We start from the raw sequence: 22,061 nt of genomic DNA on the forward strand, positions 1-22,061 counted from the left end.
GTAATGCCCTTTATGTCAGCAATGGACTGTTTCTCTCCTGTCACCATGGACCTATGTATTGTATTGAACTAAAAATAGTACTAAATGCCATGGCTGTTGTTTTGATCAAAAATACTTGGTGAAATGTGCCGTTTGTTAGCATTATATATATATTGCAACTACATTTGCATAGCAATAATATTGTAATTACATAATTGGGATATATAATATAATGCCTTGCATTGCATTGTAGCCTGTGTCATTGTTTCACGGTTGAGCAAGAAAGAACGTCGCCAATTCAGCTAACAAAAGTTAATTATTATAACTGGCGTTAACATCAAAAATGGATTGTTGGGTCTGGTTCTACAAATGTAGGTAATTTCGGCAATTTCAACAGATAAATGTACAAGAATTACTATGTATGTTTAAGCATAAGTTCAGCCTGTCATTGCTAGCTTTTGAAAGCTCATGTGGCTGTTTCTAAGAACATTATTACTATATAAACCATGTTGAATAAGTTGTACTCGGATAACTCTGTGCTGATTAAAGAAAATAAATTTATTATTCAAAATAATTAATCAGAATGGAGCTGCGCTGGAATGACCCTGTGAAAATTGCAATAAAAAATTGTAAGGCTTTTGCTTTCTAAATTTTTAGTAATCTAAAGCATTTCATAATCGATTGTTAAAGTCACTTTAGGTGACAGTACGCACCAGTGATATTAAAGTAAAACAATCAAACATACTTTTGTTGTAAACAGTACTTGTCCTTAGGTGAAACAAGGTAACTTTTTTGGTCAGAACATGGTAGTAAACAAGCTTGATTCAACCTATAAAATCTAAATGTTTATGCATATCCTGAACTACTGGTTTTCTGGAAGAATAGTTGAACTATTATTCAGTGACAACACATACAACGTATTCTGTTTGTATTGTTGGGGACTTTTCTTTACTGTTTATCCACTGATTCAGGATATAAGTGTTAGGATGGGTGGACGAGTCAAAGCTTTAGTACTTTCCCGGGGTGAGTGGGTTTGTTTGGCGAACACATCCTGTTGTATGTAACCATTCCGCCTCCTCCTCCTCATGCTGTGACATACACTTTGCCATCTCCTGGTGAGATTGTGCAGGTGGTGGGCTCTAATCTGTTTGGCTTTCTATGGTGTTTATGTTCTGCTTGCCTATTTCATGAGGGCATGTACGGTGACACAACATGACATAAAATCATTTTAGGTTCATTTTAAATAATTTTTCTTGAAAAAACTCACTAGATATTTTTCAGTTGGTGTTTTCGACAGACTTTTTAAGAAATAAAGAAAATCTAAAGGATTGTAAATATATGTTGACACAGAGACTGCAATATATCAATGTAATTTATAGCTGCTACAAGACATTTCTTTATCTCATGTAAAAAAAAAGTGTGTATATTTAGTTGTATGTACAGTATCTCACAGAAGTGAGTACACCCCTCACATTTTTTGTAAATATTTGATTATAACTTTTCATGTGACAACACTGAAGAAATGACACTTTGCTACAATGTAAAGTAGTGAGTGTACAGCTTGTATAACAGTGTAAATTTTCTGTCTCCTCAAAATAACTCAACACACAGCCATTAATGTCTAAACCGCTGGCAACAAAAGTGAGTACACCCCTAAGAGCAAATGTCCAAATTGGGCCCAATTAGCCATTTTCCCTCCCCGGTGTCATGTGATTTGTTAGTGTTACAATTTCTGAGGTGTGAATGGGCAGCAGGTGTGTTAAATTTGGTGTCAGCGCTCTCACACTCCCTCATACTGGTCACTGGAAATTCAACATGGCACCTCATGGCAAAGAACTCTCTGAGGATCTGAAAAAAAGAATTGTTACTCTACATAAAGATGGCCTAGGCTATAAGAAGATTGCCAAGACCCTGACACTGAGCTGCAGCACGGTGGCCAAGACCATACAGCGGTTTAACAGGACAGGTTCCACTCAGAACAGGCTTCGCCATGGTCGACCAAAGAAGTTGAGTGCACGTGCTCAGCATCATATCCAGAGGTTGTCTTTGGGAAATAGACGTATGAGTGCTGCCAGCATTGCTGCAGAGGTTGAAGGGGTGGGGGGTCAGCCAGTCAGTGCTCAGACCATACGCCGCACACTGCATCAAATTGGTCTGCATGGCTGTCGTCCCAGAAGGAAGCCTCTTCTAAAGATGATGCACAAGAAAGCCCGCAAACAGTTTGCTGAAGACAAGCAGACTAAGGACATGGATTACTGGAACCATGTCCTGTGGTCTGATGAGACCAAGATAAACTTATATGGTTCAGATGGTGTCAAGCATGTGTGGTAGCAACCAGGTGAGGAGTACAAAGACAAGTGTGTCTTGCCAACAGTCAAGCATGGTGGTGGGAGTGTCATGGTCTGGGGCTGCATGAGTGCTGCCGGCACTGGGGAGCTACAGTTCTACTGAAGCAGAGCATGATCCCCTCCCTTCGGAGACTGGGCCGCAGGGCAGTATTCCAGCATGATAACGACCCCAAACACACCTCCAAGATGACCACTGCCTTGCTAAAGAAGCTGAGGGTGAAGGTGATGGACTGGCCAAGCATGTCTCCAGACCTAAACCCTATTGAGCATCTGTGGGGCATCCTCAAACGGAAGGTGGAGGAGCACAAGGTCTCTAACATCCACCAGCTCCGTGATGTCGTCATGGAGGAGTGGAAGAGGACTCCAGTGGCAACCTGTGAAGCTCTGGTGAACTCCATGCCCAAGAGGGTTAAGGCAGTGCTGGAAAATAATGGTGGCCACACAAAATATTGACACTTTGAGCCCAATTTGGACATTTTCACTTAGGGGTGTACTCACTTTTGTTGCCAGCGGTTTAGACATTAATGGCTGTGTGTTGAGTTATTTTGAGGGGACAGCAAATTTACAGTTACACAAGCTGTACACTCACTACTTTACATTGTAGCAAAGTGTCATTTCTTCAGTGTTGTCACATGAAAAGTTATAATCAAATATTTACAAAAATGTGAGGGGTGTACTCACTTTTGTGAGATACTGTATGTCTACTCTCTGCCTTGATAAATGCTTCCAAACTTTTCTTAGAGCAAACTGAATTTTATGTTAAGGATTGCTGTTTTGTTGCTGGACGCACCCACATTTCATTTTTAACTTCTCGGAACTTTTATAGTCAGCTGTACATCATCAATAAAAGGACAGAAAACACATATGGAGTATTAGTACTTCGAAATTGTAGACTACTATGCATGTCCTAATTTAATTTTGAATTAGAAATTGCATCCTCACATGCACCAAAAATGTTGGAAAGCATCTACATTTGTTTGCAGCCACATGCAAAATAGCCACACATCTCTTTTGTCATTTTCTTGAACATTCCCATAATTTGTCTTTATAACATCTGACAGTTGGATTTATGAAATTTATTCATGGGAAAACAGATAGGAAGCTTGCTAGTAGTTTTCTCTTTAAAGAATTATTTAATGGCACAAGCTTATTTTAGCAGTATGCAGACCTTTCACTGAAATACTGTGTAAAGGGCACTTTAAATATTAATTCAATTCAATTTTATTTCTATAGCACTTTTAGCAACATTATCACAATGCAGCTTTTCGTTGGAAGCACAGTAGTGGAACAGTGATAGTAACTCTGTAGAACCAGGAGAACGTACACAGTGATGCCCAGGTAGCAGCGGCGCAAAATTCCTGGAGTCGCACACCTGGACTAATGGGCAAGAGGGGAAGATGCTCCTTACAGAGGATCACATGAGCACCATTCAGTCTAAGTGTCTAAGTACACTGAACACACTGCATGTTTGGCTTCATGGGATGCTGCGAGGTCAATCAAAGGCCAGAATCTCCAGGTTAACCACAAGTTCACTCCAAGTTCATCTGACCACCACCACATGCAAAGTGAGCTTATTGACAAAGCATGCAGCTCTCCCACTGTTGCTCCCAGTCTTTGCTGAAGTGATTGCTAGCAATAAGACACCCATTTCGAAATCTTGCATAACCTCATATAAGTGAGGGATTGGGTTAGGGACACCAGCATAAGCAGTAGATCTCATGCTGTGCTTTTGGGGAATTGTGGAGGATTAAGGCACCTTGCCCCTTTCAGTAAGGTTTTCAAAAATGGGTGCCACAAACACATTTAGTGTAGATGGCAACTTTCTGCTGTGTAGCAGTTCCTAAAGAAAGGTTGAGGAGCCAACTGAGCAGTGAACACCACTCATGGAACAGCTTCCACAGACATATGTGACCTGGCTGGGGGTGCCAAATCGTACGGTCCATTTGGGACAACAGATTTGTCTAGAAAGGAAGCTTCCTGGGTGTTCTGACCACTAGGGAAAGTATTAGTGGGAACCAAGTCCTTGCCAGCCATCTTGAAGTTGCTAGGTTCTGTGCAATGTGGGAAGAGGCGGAAAGGTGTACAATAGATGGTGGGAACAGTTGTAGGACAGTGCATAAAGGAGGGGTTAGTATGCTCTTTGGTTGGTATACATAGGAGCCAGTCATCCAAATGCAGCTGTAGCCTGATGCCTCTGGCTATCAGACAAGACAGGATTGTATACATACATCTTGAAAAAAGGGAAATGGTAGAACTTTAAATTGGAATGGATAATCTCAAAAAGCATCTGTGTCCTTCTGAATCAGAAAGTATGTTGAGTAGAACCCTTTTAGTAGAACTGTGGGGACTATCTTTTCAATTGTGCCTCTGTCTAAGACAGAATGAACCTTTTGGGTCAGAATGATCTTATTCTGCATTGACGAAGCCCCGAGCCCAAGAACAATGGGAGCCAAGAGCAGGAGCTTGTATCACTGCGTCATTGTCATCAGGATGAACTGATCTGATGCAGTTGCTCACCGATGGGCAAAGTTTCAGCACTGCTTAGTCCTTGGTTGGAGAACTTTTCTCCTTGCAACAGTCATTTACACAAGAAGATTAGTTTCCGACATACACAACATACATGGATACGCTGCCTACAGTCTGTTAGTAAGTCTACTTAAGTCTGTCCCACAACAAGATATTGTGATTGAAGTTTTCCACTAATGTGATGTGTCCAACTGGGTATTTATTTTTAAAAATGTAAGCTTAATAACTACGTTAATAACTACTGTTGTAACTATGGCAATTGTTCTGATGTAATTTATCTCTAGCTACATCTCAGGCTATTCTTGGCCTGCTCTATATTATTGAGATTATCACTGGAGTACCTGACACTAATATCCAGGTAATGCATGCATCCTGAATCTAGGGAAGCTCTGCATATGATTAGCTTATGATTATCAATCTTGAAGATCATTTTGTTTCAGTATGTAATGAGTTAGGAAAATGATCTAAAGTACTTTACTTAATATCTATATAAAGTAAAGAAATGTTCTGTGTACTTCGGTTTAGTGTTTTATCCTAGTGCACCTGAAGTCACTTCTGGGGGTCTAATTGTTAATAAGTGCTGACTAATTAACAATACAGGATGCATTAAACATATTAGAAACCCAAACCTTCTGAAATTGCCAGACAGCAGGCAATTTGAGAGCTACTAATGGAGAAATTCAGCAGATGCCTACTTTATGATCCATTCAGGTTGTCTCTCACACTATAATTGCTCTGGTGGATTCAGTGTTTTGACATGAAAACATGGTGCATTATCCAGTAATATTGGCACCCTTGATAAATATGAGCAAAGAAGGTTGTGAAAAATTGTCTTTATTGTTTAACCTTGTTATCTTTTGCTTAAGCAAATTAACATAAATACTCTGAAAAAATCTGAAAAGCCTATAATGTAACATTCCTGACGGGAAACCCCTAAAAAGTATTTTTGCTCACTCACTAGTTAGAAATATCCAAAATTCTTTCATTTCAATTTAATCCATATGGATTAAACAGATCTAAACACATTATATTTGTTCTTATGGTACTTTCCTAGTTTAAATGTTTTATTTTTTGTCCAATGATTATGCCGGTATCATGTAAAAATATGAGGTCAGGTTTGGGTAAAAGCTCTTTCATTAATATACAAATTACACATGATGAACCTCCAGTTCGCTGGCCAGTGACACAATATAAAAATGTATGTTTGTTCTTCGGCTAGAGGATATGACCATCAGTAAACCATAAATAGAGGATTCATCTGTGCTTACGCTCATTGCTCTGTGATTCACCAGGGACTGTTTATTTTTTGTAGATTTATTCTACACTGAAGGGACACTCTTATGATGTGTGACTATTCAGTAAATGACTTGGAATAAGATAAGAGATTATTTTATTCTGCTCAACATAAAATAAGAGAATACTTCCATCATGACAGACAAGTGTACAGTAGAAAGAGTGATGACTGAATTCATTCTGCCAATTATCATAATCCTGCCATTAGAATTTAGTGGAGCGGTAGAAAGCATGTGAAAGCCAGTACCTGGAGATTAAATAGTACCGGACCTGCATGCTTTTGGTTTATGCTTCATTAAATCTAATGCTTAGGAGCCATGCAGATGAGGGTATACCTGCTGACTTTAGAAATGCATCATGTGAATTTCCATCTAAAAGAAATGTATTACTGTTACCTTGAATCTCGAAAGTGCATAGTCATTTCTGAGCTGCACACTGTGAAATTAAATCCTCCAACAAAGAAACTTTCAAATCTCTTTTGTCCTGAAGATTTTACTACAATTCTTCAAAACTTCAGGCCATGTCTCGACATATTTGGAGATTTAGATTTGTGTATGTGCACATTGTAAGTCTCCCTACAGATCCATATGTTCTAAGCTTTGCTGAGTGGACTTTTCCTCAGCCTATACTGTGTTTAATAAACAGTTTAGAACAACTTCACTTTCAGCAGTGTTTCATAAAAACACTCCATTACAGCGAATACACACAACATAGACAACATCTGGCTTTTTGTGTGGGAAAAAATGGCTTTGATGATTCGGCGGTCTACTCTGTTCATCTGAATAAACGCTGGAACATAGTGAAGCAAAAGTGCATGTTTAATGCTATCCTCCATTACTCATAATATTTATAAAACCCAACTTTAATTGTGGTTTTTGTCATTCGGTTTTAGTTGGAATGACCTTTTATGGGAATAAAAACATACACCTGCGAAAAGATATTCATCGGGTTCAACATCCACTTGCGGTCAGAAAAGTTGGGAAAAATATTTACTTTATCAAAGCTGGTGTATTTTTCCGACAAAACAACATTGGTGATTAATCAGGACTTGGTTCATCCTGTAGTGACCCATAAAATGTACCGTCATCCAATGCATGTAGACTGTAAATGAAAAGATGGAAAGTACGTACTGTAGTTCTTCATAAAATTACAGAATTATCACCTTCAGACTGCTACTAACAAATAAATAAGTAAATAAATAATACATTTGTCCAGACCTTGGTCCTCTATTTGTCCCTTCAAAAAAAAAGGTGAGATTATTTCTTTTAGTAACTTTAAGCGGTGTTAAAGTGAACAGTTACAGGGGTGTTAAAATAACAGTTACTTTGTTAAAAGCATTGACAAAATCACAGTGTAATTTCAAGTCTGCACCCTGATTCCCATCTGACTCACACACCTCAGGACTCAATATGAGGTGTAATGGAAGGAGATGCAATTGCTCCCAGTTTGAAAAATGGCATAAATAAGCACCCTAGTGAAACTGCCATCACTTTTTCCATCCCCTTTTAGATGAATGTCATGTATTACTTAAGAAATCTATTATCAATAACTTTTAAAAGTCTTTAGAAAAGGACAGTGAGATTAATAAAACAGATATGATAAATAGCTTTAAAAGTAGTAGTAAAAATTGGGGGTTTGGTGGCTCAGTAGTGAATTCAAATACCAGCACTTCCATGGTTGTGTCCTTGAGCAAAACCCTTAACTGCTCAGTGTTATCTTGTCTCAATTGTGAGTTGGATTTGATAAAAACGTCAGCCAAATGAGCAAATATAACTTGAAAATGGAAAAAAATTACAAATGGCTAAGTTGAAAATGGTTAATTGTGGGTATAATTATTTTTTGCTATGTCACAGTGATTTATAGTCTAAGTAGCTAACAAAGTGGTTCATGATTTTTGGGTATCAGTGTTGTTGTTGGGGTTTTTTGTTTTGTTTTGTTTTGTTTTTGTATAGCATGATTTCTGATGTCTTCCAGGACACTTTCTGAGAATTTGAGTAAAGTAAAACTTGGCAAAAAGTAGTATTATTAGTAGTAGAAGTAATGTTATTAGTTAGTAGTTATCCCTCAAACCCCTCATATTTCAACCACTAAACTACTGGTAGACTGTTATTGTACCAAAATTCCTAACTGGTCTATCAGTGTGCGCCATTATCTTCAAGTTCAAGTAATCTCAATACAGATTCTAAGAAAACAGGTCTGGCAGTAATGATTCAAGTTTAATGGAAAGCAGCATGACATTGAAGCTTGCTACTTTCAACAATGTGTAATCTTGCAGGTTTCTTTAATGCTGTTGGGAAACTGGTTTCTGCTGAGTCCAACTCAGTGGACTTAAGAGGTTCAGGTGGAAGCCAAATAAAGTGCAAGTAGTCAGGGAAAGTTATGGCTCATTTGATCTATTCAAGTTTAAACAGGCTTCACATGTAGATGGATTAGTATGAATGGAGAACTGCCCCTCCTAGCTACTTGGGTAAAAAAAAAAAAAAAAAAATACTGAAAATACACCTAGACTATTTCAAAGACGCTACAGTTTGAAAATGAATCAATAAATGGTTCATTTACACAGTATAATTTCATAGCCCCACAAAAGTAAAACACAAAAATTGGAAATCTGTTTAATCTTGTGACATAGTGATTCAATCTTTTTGTGATGTAAATTTTGACTTACAATACATTTGAGAGAACACAATAAAACCATGAAACAAATTCAGTAATCAATTAAGTCTAGGGGTTTTTTTGTTTGTTTGTTTGTTTGTTTTGTGGTGATCAGGATGTGGTGTCCTCACATGTAGACAACTGTTTTGGATCATCTGTTTCGCCTTAAACCCTGCAATTTCTCAGAAGTCCTCTGGAAATGTCAGATTTGTTAAGTGCCCTGAACTCAATGCTGTAAATTGTTTGTATGAGAAGTCTCAGCGTAGGTGAACAAGAGTCACCATTTACGCATCATGTTCAGTTATTGTCCAAAGGAAATGACGGCAATGAGCAATGAGCTTGTTCTCTGCCTACCTACATTTCTTATCAAGCTATAAGAGCAATATGTTTTTTCCCCATGACACTTTTTAACAGAATGATTGTTTTGTTTTATATTTTAGTCATTTCCCTGATTTGTGAACCTCCTTCTTCTTTCAATTATTTGACTGCAATGCAGGAAGAAGAGTTCTTTTGCAGCTCAGAGCAGTTTCTGTCAGTATCATGAGTCATGTACAAATATTTTTTAAAAATTATTTCCCCTCCAATATCTTGTGTTAGTTCTGCCTTTAGAGTTCATATAAGCTATGCAATTGTCCCAAAAGTTTGTGTCCTATATTTACCCTTGTCCCTTTCTGGATCATTGTTACTTCCTCTGACCTTTTTATGAAGGGCTTTGTTGAATGACAGACAAGCATATGACTGAAAAGCCAGTCTCAGAAACCAACTGGTTTGCTCTGCACAGAACCACTATTTCAACTTTTCTCTTCTGGCAATGTAACACTAACATTCTTACGCACAGTTAATTCCATTGCTTGTATAGAGGCTGTATTTACAGTAGGCCTGATATAATAAAATAGTAGGTTTGAAAGTCTTCTAGATCCAGCAGCAGTGTTTGTATTGATAAGGACATGTCCACACAAAGGCTATGGAAATTATGTTTGTGCTCCATATGCTGCAGATATAAAACAGGCTATAATAATTACAATAATTATTATTAAGATAAGTCTAAATGTAATGTTACATGTTGTAAACAGAGTTAACAAATTCCCTGTTTAAAATGCATATATTATTATTATTATTATTATTATTATTTTATGAAAGAGAAAAAGATACACTTGGTTGTAATAACAATTTCATCAATAAGTGCAACACAGCAAGATATGCAATAAATATTTTTATTTAATATTGCTATGCCCCAGGTACAGACGAGTCCAGAGTTAATTTATTCCTTTCAAATTTTAGTGCAATGTTTTGCTTCATTGATCTCTTTAATGTCCTTCAGAAAACTTTCCTCCCACATAACCTGCAATCTCTTTGTAAGCTACGGGAGGAAACCAACCTCTGGTTTTGTTAACACAATCTCTGTTGCCCTTCACGGCTGAGCCCATCTCTGCTGCAGTGTGTGTCCCACGCGCTCTTTTGAAGACGCCACATTCCAAAGGCTTGGCTCACCCTGAAATCGAATGTGCGTGTTCCTTTGTGACACATCAGTAGGTAGAAGAAGGTAAAAGGTTTTTCAAAACCATTTGTGATCTCCCCTGTCCCACCCTTCATTAGCGCCCCCCCCCCATTTGTCCTTCCTCCAGTCTACCTGGTGACATCACTCTGAGTTTCATTAAACACCCACGGAGTGAAACAGAACTACAAGATTAAATCAGAGTTAGGGATCACATGCATTTTTTATGTTTTCTCAAGACTTTGACTAACATGCCACAGCTTGCGCAGATGAAAAGATTGAGGATTATATCTCAACTGTGCACATAATTCATGAGAACATAGATTGTGTATCCTGTTAATGGCGCATATTGAAAACTGAGGGTTTTTTATCTTCACAAATGTATTTTTTTTTTTTTTTTAAATAAATCATTATTTTGTTATACCTGAACCTTGTGAAGCAACAGGTGAACTTTAGACCTTTCTTTCTTTTTACTGTAACTGGGCAATATTAATCATTTTGCCCATATCTCTTGTATCAGATCAGAAGTGTTTGATATAGTAAAACAGGTTTGGTTCCTGATTGCACACCAGACCTCGTTAAGGTCTTTTAATCGGACAGCAAGTCAAGTGAAAAAAGGAGATGACTCAAAGTGTTGTCAGCAAAAAAGAATGCTATCACTTCACTAATTCAGCAGTCTTACTTTGTGAAATACATACAGTGGGGGAAATAAGTATTGGATGCGTCAACATTGTTTTCGGTAAATATATTTCCAATGAGGCTATACACATGAAATTTTCACCAGACATTGGTATTTACTCAAGAAATCTGGAAATATAAAGAATTCACCAAATTAAAGTCCATAAATAAAGTTATGTGTAATAAAATGGAATGACACAAAGTATTGAATACGCTAACTAAAATTTATTTAATACTTAGTGTAGAAGCCGTTGTTTGTAATGACAGCTTCAAGATGCTTCCTGTATGAAGAAATTAATCGGCCACAGTATTCAGGTGTGATTTTGGCCCATTCTTCTAAACATATTGTCTTTAAATCTTGTTCAATTGTACTCAAGTTAGGTGATTGACTGGGCAATTCTAACACCTTGATTTTTTTCTCTGAAACCAATTGAGAGTTTCCTTTGCTGTATGCTTTGGGTCGTTGTCCTGCTGGAAGGTCCACCCATGTCTCATCTTCATCATTCTGGTGGATGACAGCAGATTCTTCTCAAGAATCTCCTGGTAAAGTGCTCCATTCATCGTTCCTTCAATTATATGAAGTCTGCCAGTACCGTGTGATGAAAAACAGCCCCACACCATGATGCTTCCACCTCCAAACTTCACTATTGGTATAGTGTTTTTAGGGTAATGTGCAGTGCCATTTCTTCTCCAAACATGGTGTGTAGTTTGACAGCGAAAATGTTAAATTTCGCTCTCATCTGACCAGACTACACTCTCCCAGTATTTCATAGGCTTGTCCAAATGAGTTGTAGCAAACTGTAAACAAGCTTTGACATGCTTTTTCTTTACTAATGGAGTCTTGCGGGGTGAGTGTGAGCAGTGTTGTGCATTGCCTATTGTTTTCTCTGTGACGATGGTACCTGCTGCCTCCAAGTGTTTCTGGTGCTCCTTCCAAGTGATCCTTGGCTCTTGGGCTACTCTTCTGACTATTCTTCTGACTCCCTGGTAAGAAATTTTGTGAGGAGGTCCTGTGTGTGGCCGGTTGATGACGGAGTGATGTTGCTTCCACTTGTGGATAATGGCCCCAATGGTGCTTACTGGAGGATTCAGAAGTTTTGAAATACATCTGTGTGTGATTCCATCAATATGTTTTGCAACAATAAAGTTGCGAAGGTCTTGGGAGAGCTCTTTGCTTTTACCCATGATGTTTCTTATGTGACACCTTGGTAACAAAAAGCCTTTTTATAGACCATCAATTTACTAACCCAACTGATATTAATTTGCACAGATAGGGGGTATAATTACTTACAAATTTCACCTGGATCCTTGCCTTGCCTTGTCTTGGAGAACTGCTTTTTCTTAGTGTGTTCAATACTTTTTTCCTGTGTCATTCCACTTTATTACACATAACTTTATTTATGGACTTTAATGATGTGAATTATTTATATGTGTGGATTTCTTGAGTTAATACTGATGTCTGGTGAAATTTTCATGTGAATAACCTCATTGGAAATGTATTTACTTTAAAAAAAAATCTTGACACGTTCAATACTTATTTCCCCCACTGTAGAAATAAGGGAAATTATGTACCCCTGTTAAGATCTACTGATAATAAAATTATATGTGGAGCACCTGTCTTTTGAAAAGGATGATGCTATCACTTGCATGTTGTATTTTTTTCTGATTTAAAGTAGAACTGACATAGGTACAGTACAGAAATTCGTGGCCCTTAAAATATCTGATAAACGATCTGATCATTTGTCATAATAAACTTGTGTGATCTTTAAGTAATACTCTTATTTAACAAAGAACACACAAGTTCACTAGTCATCTGCATTATTGGTTTAAACAATGATTGTCATTGGTGGAAGGTGAGTGAACCTCTTGAAAAGAGAGTAATTGAAGTCAGGTGGTCCAGTCAATTCAAGTGTGGATTTCACCTAAGCTACCACACAACTTTAGACCCTAGAGAAGAGCTGTAGACGCTCCTAAGACATAAAACTTTTAAAATGGGTTTCCAAAGAATTGGGTTTCTATAAGTCCACAGTCTGGAATATTTATACAAATGGTTGAAATTCACCACTGTAGCTCTGTGTGAATAAGTGTCCAATAGTGAGCTGTGATGGGCACCAATAAAGACCTTAAAAAATGACAAAACCCTAGAGTATTAGTTAAGGAGCTGCAGGCATCTTTTCTTTTTGATTTCAGTGCACAGTGTTAGTGTCTATGGGAAGAGAGTAATTAAAATCTTGTTTTCCAAAAAAAAAAAAAGTCAACTGCAAAAGAGGGGGGAAGACATAACAGTCTGGACCTGCTTTGTTGCTTTGTTTTCCTTTATTTGCAAATTCACCACCACAAAGTAAAATTTGTAACAAAAAGGACATAGATTAGAGCTGGGGTCAAGACAGGTTAGTGTTTTTACTTTTTTCCATTTGTATGACTTCAAACAATATAACAAAATATGATCAAGTATTATTGTTATAGTATAGAAGAATCCAAGACTCAGATTGGACTGGACACCCTAGAGCTACTGTTATAGTTATTGTCCACCCCACCCACCATGCCCCCGCATATTGATCACTTGACACTTCCCACCCACTACACGGTTCTCTCTAGCTATGCCATTGGTGGGATTTGAACTCAGGGTCTCCAGAGAACAGGATTGTTCAAGTTATTATTTTAACAATTACAAAAACATCATAGCTATAAATCTAATTGATGTGCCACTTAAACAAAATAGGCTGAAAAGTATTCCAGTCACACAACGGGTTTCCTATGGGAAGTTTTCCTAATCTAAAGCTAGTTAACTTTGAAACAAGTGTAAACAATGTCAACATGAATCAAACTACAAGTTTAATAAAATGAGGGGGTTTGAAATCTACATTTTAACACGATATAACTGGTTTATCGGAAATAATTCAGGAATAAAGATCTGTACTCTCAGAAAAAAAAGGCACCAAAGGATACTTTTCCTTCTTGCTGGGGTGGTACCATGAAGGTACCTCTTTTTTAGCTTTAATAGGCTATGTGTCCAGTAGGCGAGAAGGTTGTATGTGTGTATTGTACATTTAACTAGCTTTTAGAGTAAAGGTGACCTTTATCAGTGGTCTTTAATGTCCAATTATGTACCTTATTTATTTTTAAGGGTGTACAGATACATATTAATGTGTGCCTTGATTTTACTACACCAGAGACAAGGAAAAGTACGGATGGTCTGATTGCCTTATATGGCTAATATTTACATATTTGTTGTGGTACAAATTTTGTTGTTGTTTTGTTTTTAAAATTTGGTCGTGTTCCTGTGTGTAAAAATGTTTGAGCACCTCAGCTGTAGGTGTAGAGAACTTTCATTAACTGAAGAGAAATTTGAGCTTTTGTCGAAGTTGAAATCCCGCCTCTCGCTCGAGCTGTAAAACACGTGCGCGCGGAGGCGGCGGCTAGTCAACAGTTGGCTGGAGAGTAGCGCGCGCTCAGATCGCAAGGAGCATACACTTCAACTCTGTTCAACCTGAACTTCACGCGCCTGACAACACCGACGCACCGAGAAGACGGTTCAACATGTCTGGAAAAGGTGAAAAAGGCAGAAAAAGAGAGAAGGAAGGAAGGCGCGGGCAGAAGGAGGAAAAGAGCGACGTTCCAGGTGTGTAAATTACTCAACCTCGGCAAGGTGTGTGGGAGTGGTAGCGGTAACGGAATCCCAGTCAAAAAATGCCGTTTAACGACTTTCGAAATGACGTTTCTTTTCTCTATTTTTCTTGCTGTTTGGATGTCTTATGGTCCCAGAGTTTTGTTCTGATGGCAGATTGGAATTTCTCCACTGTGTTTCTCAGCACAGGTGCAGCGTGGTATGAAACGAGTTTTCTTGCGTCTTATGTATGGACTGGGGAGAGACAGTCACGTTTTTCCGTTCACGCTGGTAAACAAAATAGTTTAAAATATACGTTTTGATAGTTTGACCCACTGTGAATAAATTCCCTGAGGGTTACCATAGATTTTCGGAAAGGTAAATGAGTTGTGACAGCTCTTTAAAGAGTTTAAAGAGGTCACGTTTCAGGAACAGGAGTATAGTCTCAGTTCAGTCTCAGAAGTGCCAGTCTCAGTTCAGTCTCAGAAGTGCCACTCTCAGTTCAGTCTCAGAAGTATCAGTCTCAGAAGTGCCAGTCTCAGTTCAGTCTCAGAAGTGCCAGTCTCCGTTCAGTCTCAGTTCAGTCTCAGAAGTGCCAGTCTCAGTTCAGTCTCAGAAGTACCAGTCTCAGAAGTGCCAGTCTCCGTTCAGTCTCAGTTCAGTCTCAGAAGTGCCAGTCTCCGTTCAGTCTCAGAAGTGCCAGTCTGAGTTCAGTCTCAGAAGTGCCAGTCTCAGAAGTGCCAGTCTCCGTTCAGTCTCAGAAGTGCCAGTCTCCGTTCAGTCTCAGAAGTGCCAGTCTCTGTTCAGTCTCAGAAGTGCCAGTCTCCGTTCAGTCTCAGAAGTGCCAGTCTCCGTTCAGTCTCCGTCCAGTCTCCGAAGTGCCAGTCTCCGTTCAGTCTCCGAAGTGCCAGTCTCCGTTCAGTCTCCGTTCAGTCCCCGTTCAGTCCCCGTTCAGTCCCCGTTCAGTCTCAGTTCAGTCTCCGTTCAGTCTCCGAAGTGCCAGTCTCTGTTCAGTCTCCGAAGTGCCAGTCTCCGTTCAGTCTCAGTTTAGTCTCAGAAGTGCCAGTCTCAGAAGTACAGTCACAGTTCAGTCTCGTAAGTACCAGTCTCAGAAGTATAGTCTCAGTTCAGTCCTGTAAGTACCAGTCTCAGAAGTATAGTCTCAGTTCAGTCTTGTAAGTACCAGTCACAGAAGTTTAGCCATAAGTGAATGTAGTTATAAAACCGTCTCATTCCCTTAGACCACATTAACTACTCAACTAGTCAACTACTCCTTTCAGTCCCTCGTTAATGTTTTAAAACCAAAGGTGACGGGGCTTACTCAGCAGCTGCTCTCAGGTGCTGGAGTAGTCTCCCTTTGCATGTTAGTTATTCTATTCGTTATCTTTTAATTCGGGCTGAGGGTGTAGAATTTTCATTTGTCAATTGTCCATATTTGGTAATATTAAACTATGTTTGTTTAAAATCTGTCTTTATTACTACTTGTACCGCACTTTGGTTTTGACTTCTGATGTTTTTAAATGTGCTTTATAAATAAATAAGCTAAACTAAACTAATTAATCTTTGCAATCACACAAAATGTTCACTGAGGATTTCTCTTTTTATCTGTTGACTCAGTCACATATCTTTCTAAAATCCTATATCTTGTTTTATACCTCACGGTCACACAAAACAACTCATGTGCTTACTCATGTACTTCCACAGTCTTGTTGAAACAGGCACACTTGTGCGCTTAAAGTGTTAGATGTTGAAATTTCTCAGAGTATAATCTGATCATATTCATTCATGAGGCAGTGTGCACTGGGGTAAGTGGTGCTCATTTAACGCCTCTGTTCGGCAGGTGCCATTTATTTCCTGGTTGTCTCTGTGAAGCTCTGACGACAAGTTTCTGTTACTGTCAGTCTAATAGTCTGTTAATCAGAGGACTGGCAGATGGTTTAATGGACATTTCTGTAAGAAATTGATCAAACAGATCAAACCGGAGTGCTGTGTGAGATTGCAGATGTTTGCGTGTCACTTAGTGCATGCTCTGTTTATGCTAAGCCTACTATAAGTGATTTGTTTTATGAAATTAACATCCTAATTGAGATTGTTTGTTTGTTTTTATGAACTAATTTAGTTTTTTTCTAGTATAAGGTCAGGCCACACTCTCAGAAATAAATGCATGTAGTTGTATTTTCCCTTGTCACTGGGGTGGAACCATCAAGGGAATATGTTTTGTATATTTAGTATACTTCTTTTACCTAGAAAAGTGTTTGTGGTGTACCTTTTTCAATTAGCTTTTAGAATAATATTCAATAATGTACCCTAAATTAGTTTCCCATGGTTCCCAGGTAAAATGTACATACTAAAGGTACAAGACGTGTCCTGTTGATGGTACGACCCAAGCAACAAAGAAAAATACAGTTTGGTACCTGTTCAGTCAAAGTTAGTTTATAGAAAATCTCATTGAGGATGTTAATTTCATAAACAAGTCACTTAAATAAACATTTACATAAATAATTAGTCAATTCAAGGTTATTAGTCATTTCCTGATGCTAAACAGCTTAGATAAATGTACATAAATTGTTAGTTGACTATGGTGGAGGATTGATTGCTTTCTGCTTTGGAAGGAGAGTGTCTTTAAACTCTTGACAGCCTCCAACCAATTACAGCATTAAGGCGAGTCTTTTAGCAGATGTAAAACGAGTTGGAACTGTGTACCATTTTCTTCAAGTCCCTATAGTCCATGGACTAAATGAAGAAGATGGTCAAACTCTGTATGTGTGTATCTGGACTAAGTATTAGATCATGGAATTCCTCGCTCGGCTGAGCAATGATGGCTGGAATGCAGACCCTTGTCCGTGAAAATTTTGTGGCCTAAAAAAAACAGTGTAGGAGTTTCCCTGAAGGGGACTCCTCTATGACACAAAGAAACAGCTGGAGAAGCAAAGCCACCAAATAAATAAATATAGAAAGACAAGTTGTAAATGAAGTTATCTGTCATATCTAGTACTACTTTTATGGCAGTGACATATGACCCATTTTATAGTGATGGAGATGAAAAAAGATTGGACCACCCACTTTGCAATACACATCTATGGGAGGAAGAGATCAGTAAATGCAGACAGTATTGTTAAGTCTGTATATTGTCTGTGACACTGGCCAGCATTGAAGCTGTATTGCTTAATAGTTCAGCTATAAATGTAAGGTTGATTTAAGTTGAGCATTCTTTGGTATTGATTGGTTGTGTGATTTGAGTATTACTCAGATGTTGGACCTACTATTTTTTGGGGGGTATTACATACTGTATGTTTACTTTCTTGAGCTTTTACATGCTCCTGTACAGATCAGTACAGCAAAGAAATGCATCTGCGTTCACTATATATATATATATATATATATATATATATATATATATATATATATATATATATATATATATATATATATATATATATATATATATATATATAATATATAATTACACACACACAGACAAAAATATGTCACTTAAATCTGAATTTGTCAAACTCTCGGTGATGTCAGTTTGAATGAATGAATGGCATGAATTCATAACCTTGTACTTTACTTAGCTATGGAATTTACCATCTTATCAGTTTTTCCTGAATGAGAGTGACGTTTTGGGTTGGGCACCTTTTGGAGATAATTGGGAATGAAGGTAACAACTGTCACAAACCTGTTTGTGTTTGTTTTTTTTTTTTGTTTTTTTTTAAGTAAAACTAAAACCGGTATGATTATGTCCAGGGGGAAACCTGCAATATACCATTGAACTCTGTCTATTCAGGTCCTGTGAGTTCTGGCTTGCACAGTGCTTGTGTAATTACAGACCTACCCAGAGATGATAGACTAATTAAGGAGACTGCATGTCTGGGAGTATGGCTGGGCGATATGACCAAAAGAACAAATCTATAAAAAAAAAATTTTTATTGAAGGTATTACAGCTGTGGCTTTTAGTGAGGCCCTGGGTAACAGTTTTAGAGGTACACAATATGTAATTATTTTGATTTATTCACAAGGACACTGAAAGCGTTACCAATATGTGGGTTAAATAATTCTGATAATATTGTTACACCAAATTTACCAACCATAAGTAAGTTGATGTAAGGCTGATTTGGTCGTTGTGCCACTACTTCAGGCTATGAAATTGTTCATATTAATTGTACGTCACCAATGCTTTCGTACATTTTTAATATGTAAAGGATAAATACCATTGATGAAGGGATTGCCAAAACGATTACCTTTACATTAACTGGTATCAGTCTACCTAAAAATAAAGCATTATAATAATAAAACTACTCTGCTCCATGAGCAGTAAATAGCCACAATTAACAGTATATGAACCTGAGTTTAACTTGATTGTCCAAACTCGTGTTCTGTCTGTGCCTTGCATTAATTTTGCATTGTATTTTTGCCTTAGGAGATTGGATTTCAGAAAAAAACAAAGTTCTGGGCTCCCAAGTTTTGCACTAGAAAAGCATTCACCCAATCATCTGGAGATTGCAGGTTTGAATCTTGGCAATGCCCCATCCACGAAGTCTAAGTGAGCAAAATTGGCCATGGATAGATGGTATACTCTCTCACCACAGTGACACTAGCCAATCATGGACATCTGTCAGCTCATGTATGTGGAAGAGGGTAGATAGCGCTTTCCTCCAAGTGTGTTACATTTTCTTAGTCTTTCTTAATTCGTAAGCCTTATGCATTAATTGATATTGTAAAGATTTTCTAAGCAAAGTCCTGCTAGGTTAATATAGGAAATAAACTAAAATATGTGCAACGTATTATAACAACTTGTGTAAAAACAAAGTACAGTTAGTTATCTGGAGCAAGGTTTGTGTATTGGATTTTGCATTCATTTTATTAGTCATTACTTATTCTGTTATGAATCTCACTGGTTGAACGATTAACATTATTTTTAAAATATTTTTCACGATACTTTTCCCCTGTTTTTCTGTTGTTAATAATCTCACAGGAAGTCATTATTGGGTTTCTTGTAACAGAATGTTCTTGGTGTCAAGTCAACGGGGGGATTTTATTTCACTTTCGCATTGAAGAGTTAAGAGATGTTAGCAAGGAATGGATTTATAAGTATGCAGCACCTATCTGATTATTTACAAATGATTGTCCACAACATTCAGACCAGCTCAGAGGAGGAAACGTCACCCAGACAACATGCATAAAACTATGTCCCAAAAATGTACGTTTTCTTGCATTAAGCCACAGATTATCCACAGTTTGTCGTTTAATCAGATTTTTCCCTTGGTAGCTTTCTCTTAAATTCTTTTGGCTGAAAAACAGGTTATTTATCAGCGAAGGGTGTAAGCAGCATGAAATGCTTTGCATATTATTCATGGCATGTCGGAAGTTTTTGTTGATTCCCAGACTGCGAAGATCCTTTGGGGGAATCTGAAGCCTTTGAAGCGGAGTTTATTAGTGGATAATGCTTTCAATATCCTCTAACAACCTTCACAAGGGTGCTCTACAGTATAAACTTCTTCTGCTTCAAGAGGTTGAAGTAGTTGATGGCCTAGTCTTAGTTAACTGTTTGCTCATCATTTGCATAATGAACTTTCCCCCAAACACGTCTCTTAAAGCCAGGACTTTGCATTTAGCTACAGTTTCATGGCAACCCTGTGGGTTGTTTAAGATGTGAAAGGAGGCTGATTATTCTTTTGTGCTTGTCTGTAACTGGTGGAGCGGGTGTCTCGAAAAATGTGCGGACCCACCATGGAGCAATGCTGTTTTGGAAAGAGGCAAAAGCCTCTGTTGGTTCTCATGGGATTGTGAAATGGCTAGGATTTGCTGAAAAGATCGGCATAATGAATATTAACAGACTGAAGTAATGCGGAAAGCTCCAGGTCTGTTGGCACACAGTGAACACACATCCACATCTTCCTCTATCTAAGATAATGGACAATTGGTCATGGCTGTTTTTTCTTCAGAAAGGGGCTTGGCACTTCAAATGAGCTTGTTCTGAGATGTTTTGAATAAACACTTTTTAAAATGTGTTGAATAGTTCTGGAAAACAGTCATGAAAAGACATATTGTGCAGCCCCTACTTTTGTTCAGGTTATGCCAATGATTAACCAGCTGATTTTTGTCTGTGTTTCAGCCACGCCCAAGTTAAAGAAGCTGACTAATGTGAAAGTGGAGGAAGGTCAGAAGGTGACCCTGAGGTGTGAGCTCTTAGCCGGCGGCAAACAGACCAAGATCCATTGGTATCTAAATGACAAGAAGATTGCCAAAAATGAGACCAGAAGAATCAAGCTGAAGAAAAAGTGAGCACCTGTATTCCTGTTATATATTTTTACTGAAAAGAGGCTGTTCTTTTCTTTTTTATTTTGTGGAGCAGGTGAGGCCTGCGGCAAGCAACATTAGGTCATGAGTTAATAGATTACACAGCATGCTGAAGTGGTGGAAAAGTTATTGTTCTGATATTGATCACTGTCTGTTGCATATCCCTGGGCATTGGAAGCTACTCTAAACATTTGTCCATTACAGGTACATGTGGGCAGATTTAACAAAATTTGCCATCCTGAATTATTTAAGTGTGCATTTTATTTAGCAGTTAATCATCACTTTAAAAGAAACAACAACTGTACCCTGTCTAATAATAACAATTAGGGCAATTTGGAAAACAGAATCAACTAGTTCAAGACCTGAGGGGTTTTGTGCAAGAATTTTATTACACAGGCAATAACTGTAGATTTCCCATATTTGTCATATACAGTTGCAATCAAAATTCTTCAACCCCCATTGCAAATCAGGTTTATTGTCAAAATTTACAGACTTTCAGCTGTTTGCAATGAACAAATCAAACAAAAGCAATTGAAATAGTTCAACAACATGGTTTCCCCAAATTAAACTGAAAATGCAACTTGTAATGATTTCTCCACTTTCAAAATTATTCAACCCCTTCATAGGAAGCATCTTTAGCACTTAGTAGAGCACCCTTCTGCTGTTTTGACCTGCTGAAAATGAGATGCATAGCCAGACACCAGCTTCTGGCAGCGTTCCTGAGGAATCTTAGTCCATTCCTCATGAGCAATGGACTCCAGTTCAGTAATATTCTTGGGTTTGCATGCTGCAACCACCTTCTTCAAATCCTACCAGAGATTTTCTACGGGGTTCAAGTCAGGTGACTGTGATGGCCCTGTAGAATCTTCCAGGACGTCTTCTGCGACCAAGCCTTGGTGGAATTTGAGGTATGCTTGGGATCATTGTCCTGTTGGAAGGTCCAATGACGTCCAAGCTTCAGCTTCCTCACAGAAGGTATGAAATTTTCTCCTAGGATTTCCCGATACTTCAATGAATCCATCCAATTGCCTTCCACACACTGCAGGTTTCCAGTGCCACAGGATGCAAAGCAGCCCCAGAGCATCACTGAGCCACCACCATGCTTGACTTTAGACAGAGTGTTCTTTCTTCATTCTTCTTTCTCTAGACATACCACTGATCCATCATGCCGAAAAGTTCTTGT

At 38.1% G+C, this 22,061-nt stretch overlaps 1 protein-coding gene across 3 annotated transcripts in view; it reads left to right on the forward strand.

The window, feature by feature from the left end:
• nrg1 (neuregulin 1) overlaps positions 1-22,061 on the forward strand; it is an 87,600-nt gene that overhangs the window by 28,059 nt on the left and 37,480 nt on the right. For all 3 annotated transcript variants that reach the window (XM_053644832.1, XM_053644833.1, XM_053644834.1), the window contains exon 2: positions 20,694-20,859. In XM_053644832.1, the coding sequence (XP_053500807.1) occupies positions 20,694-20,859 (166 nt within the window). The remainder of the gene's footprint in view (positions 1-20,693; positions 20,860-22,061) is intronic.

Source organism: Ictalurus furcatus, chromosome 16, assembly GCF_023375685.1.
Source record: "Ictalurus furcatus strain D&B chromosome 16, Billie_1.0, whole genome shotgun sequence".
In the NCBI taxonomy this organism is placed as follows: Eukaryota; Metazoa; Chordata; class Actinopteri; order Siluriformes; family Ictaluridae; genus Ictalurus; species Ictalurus furcatus.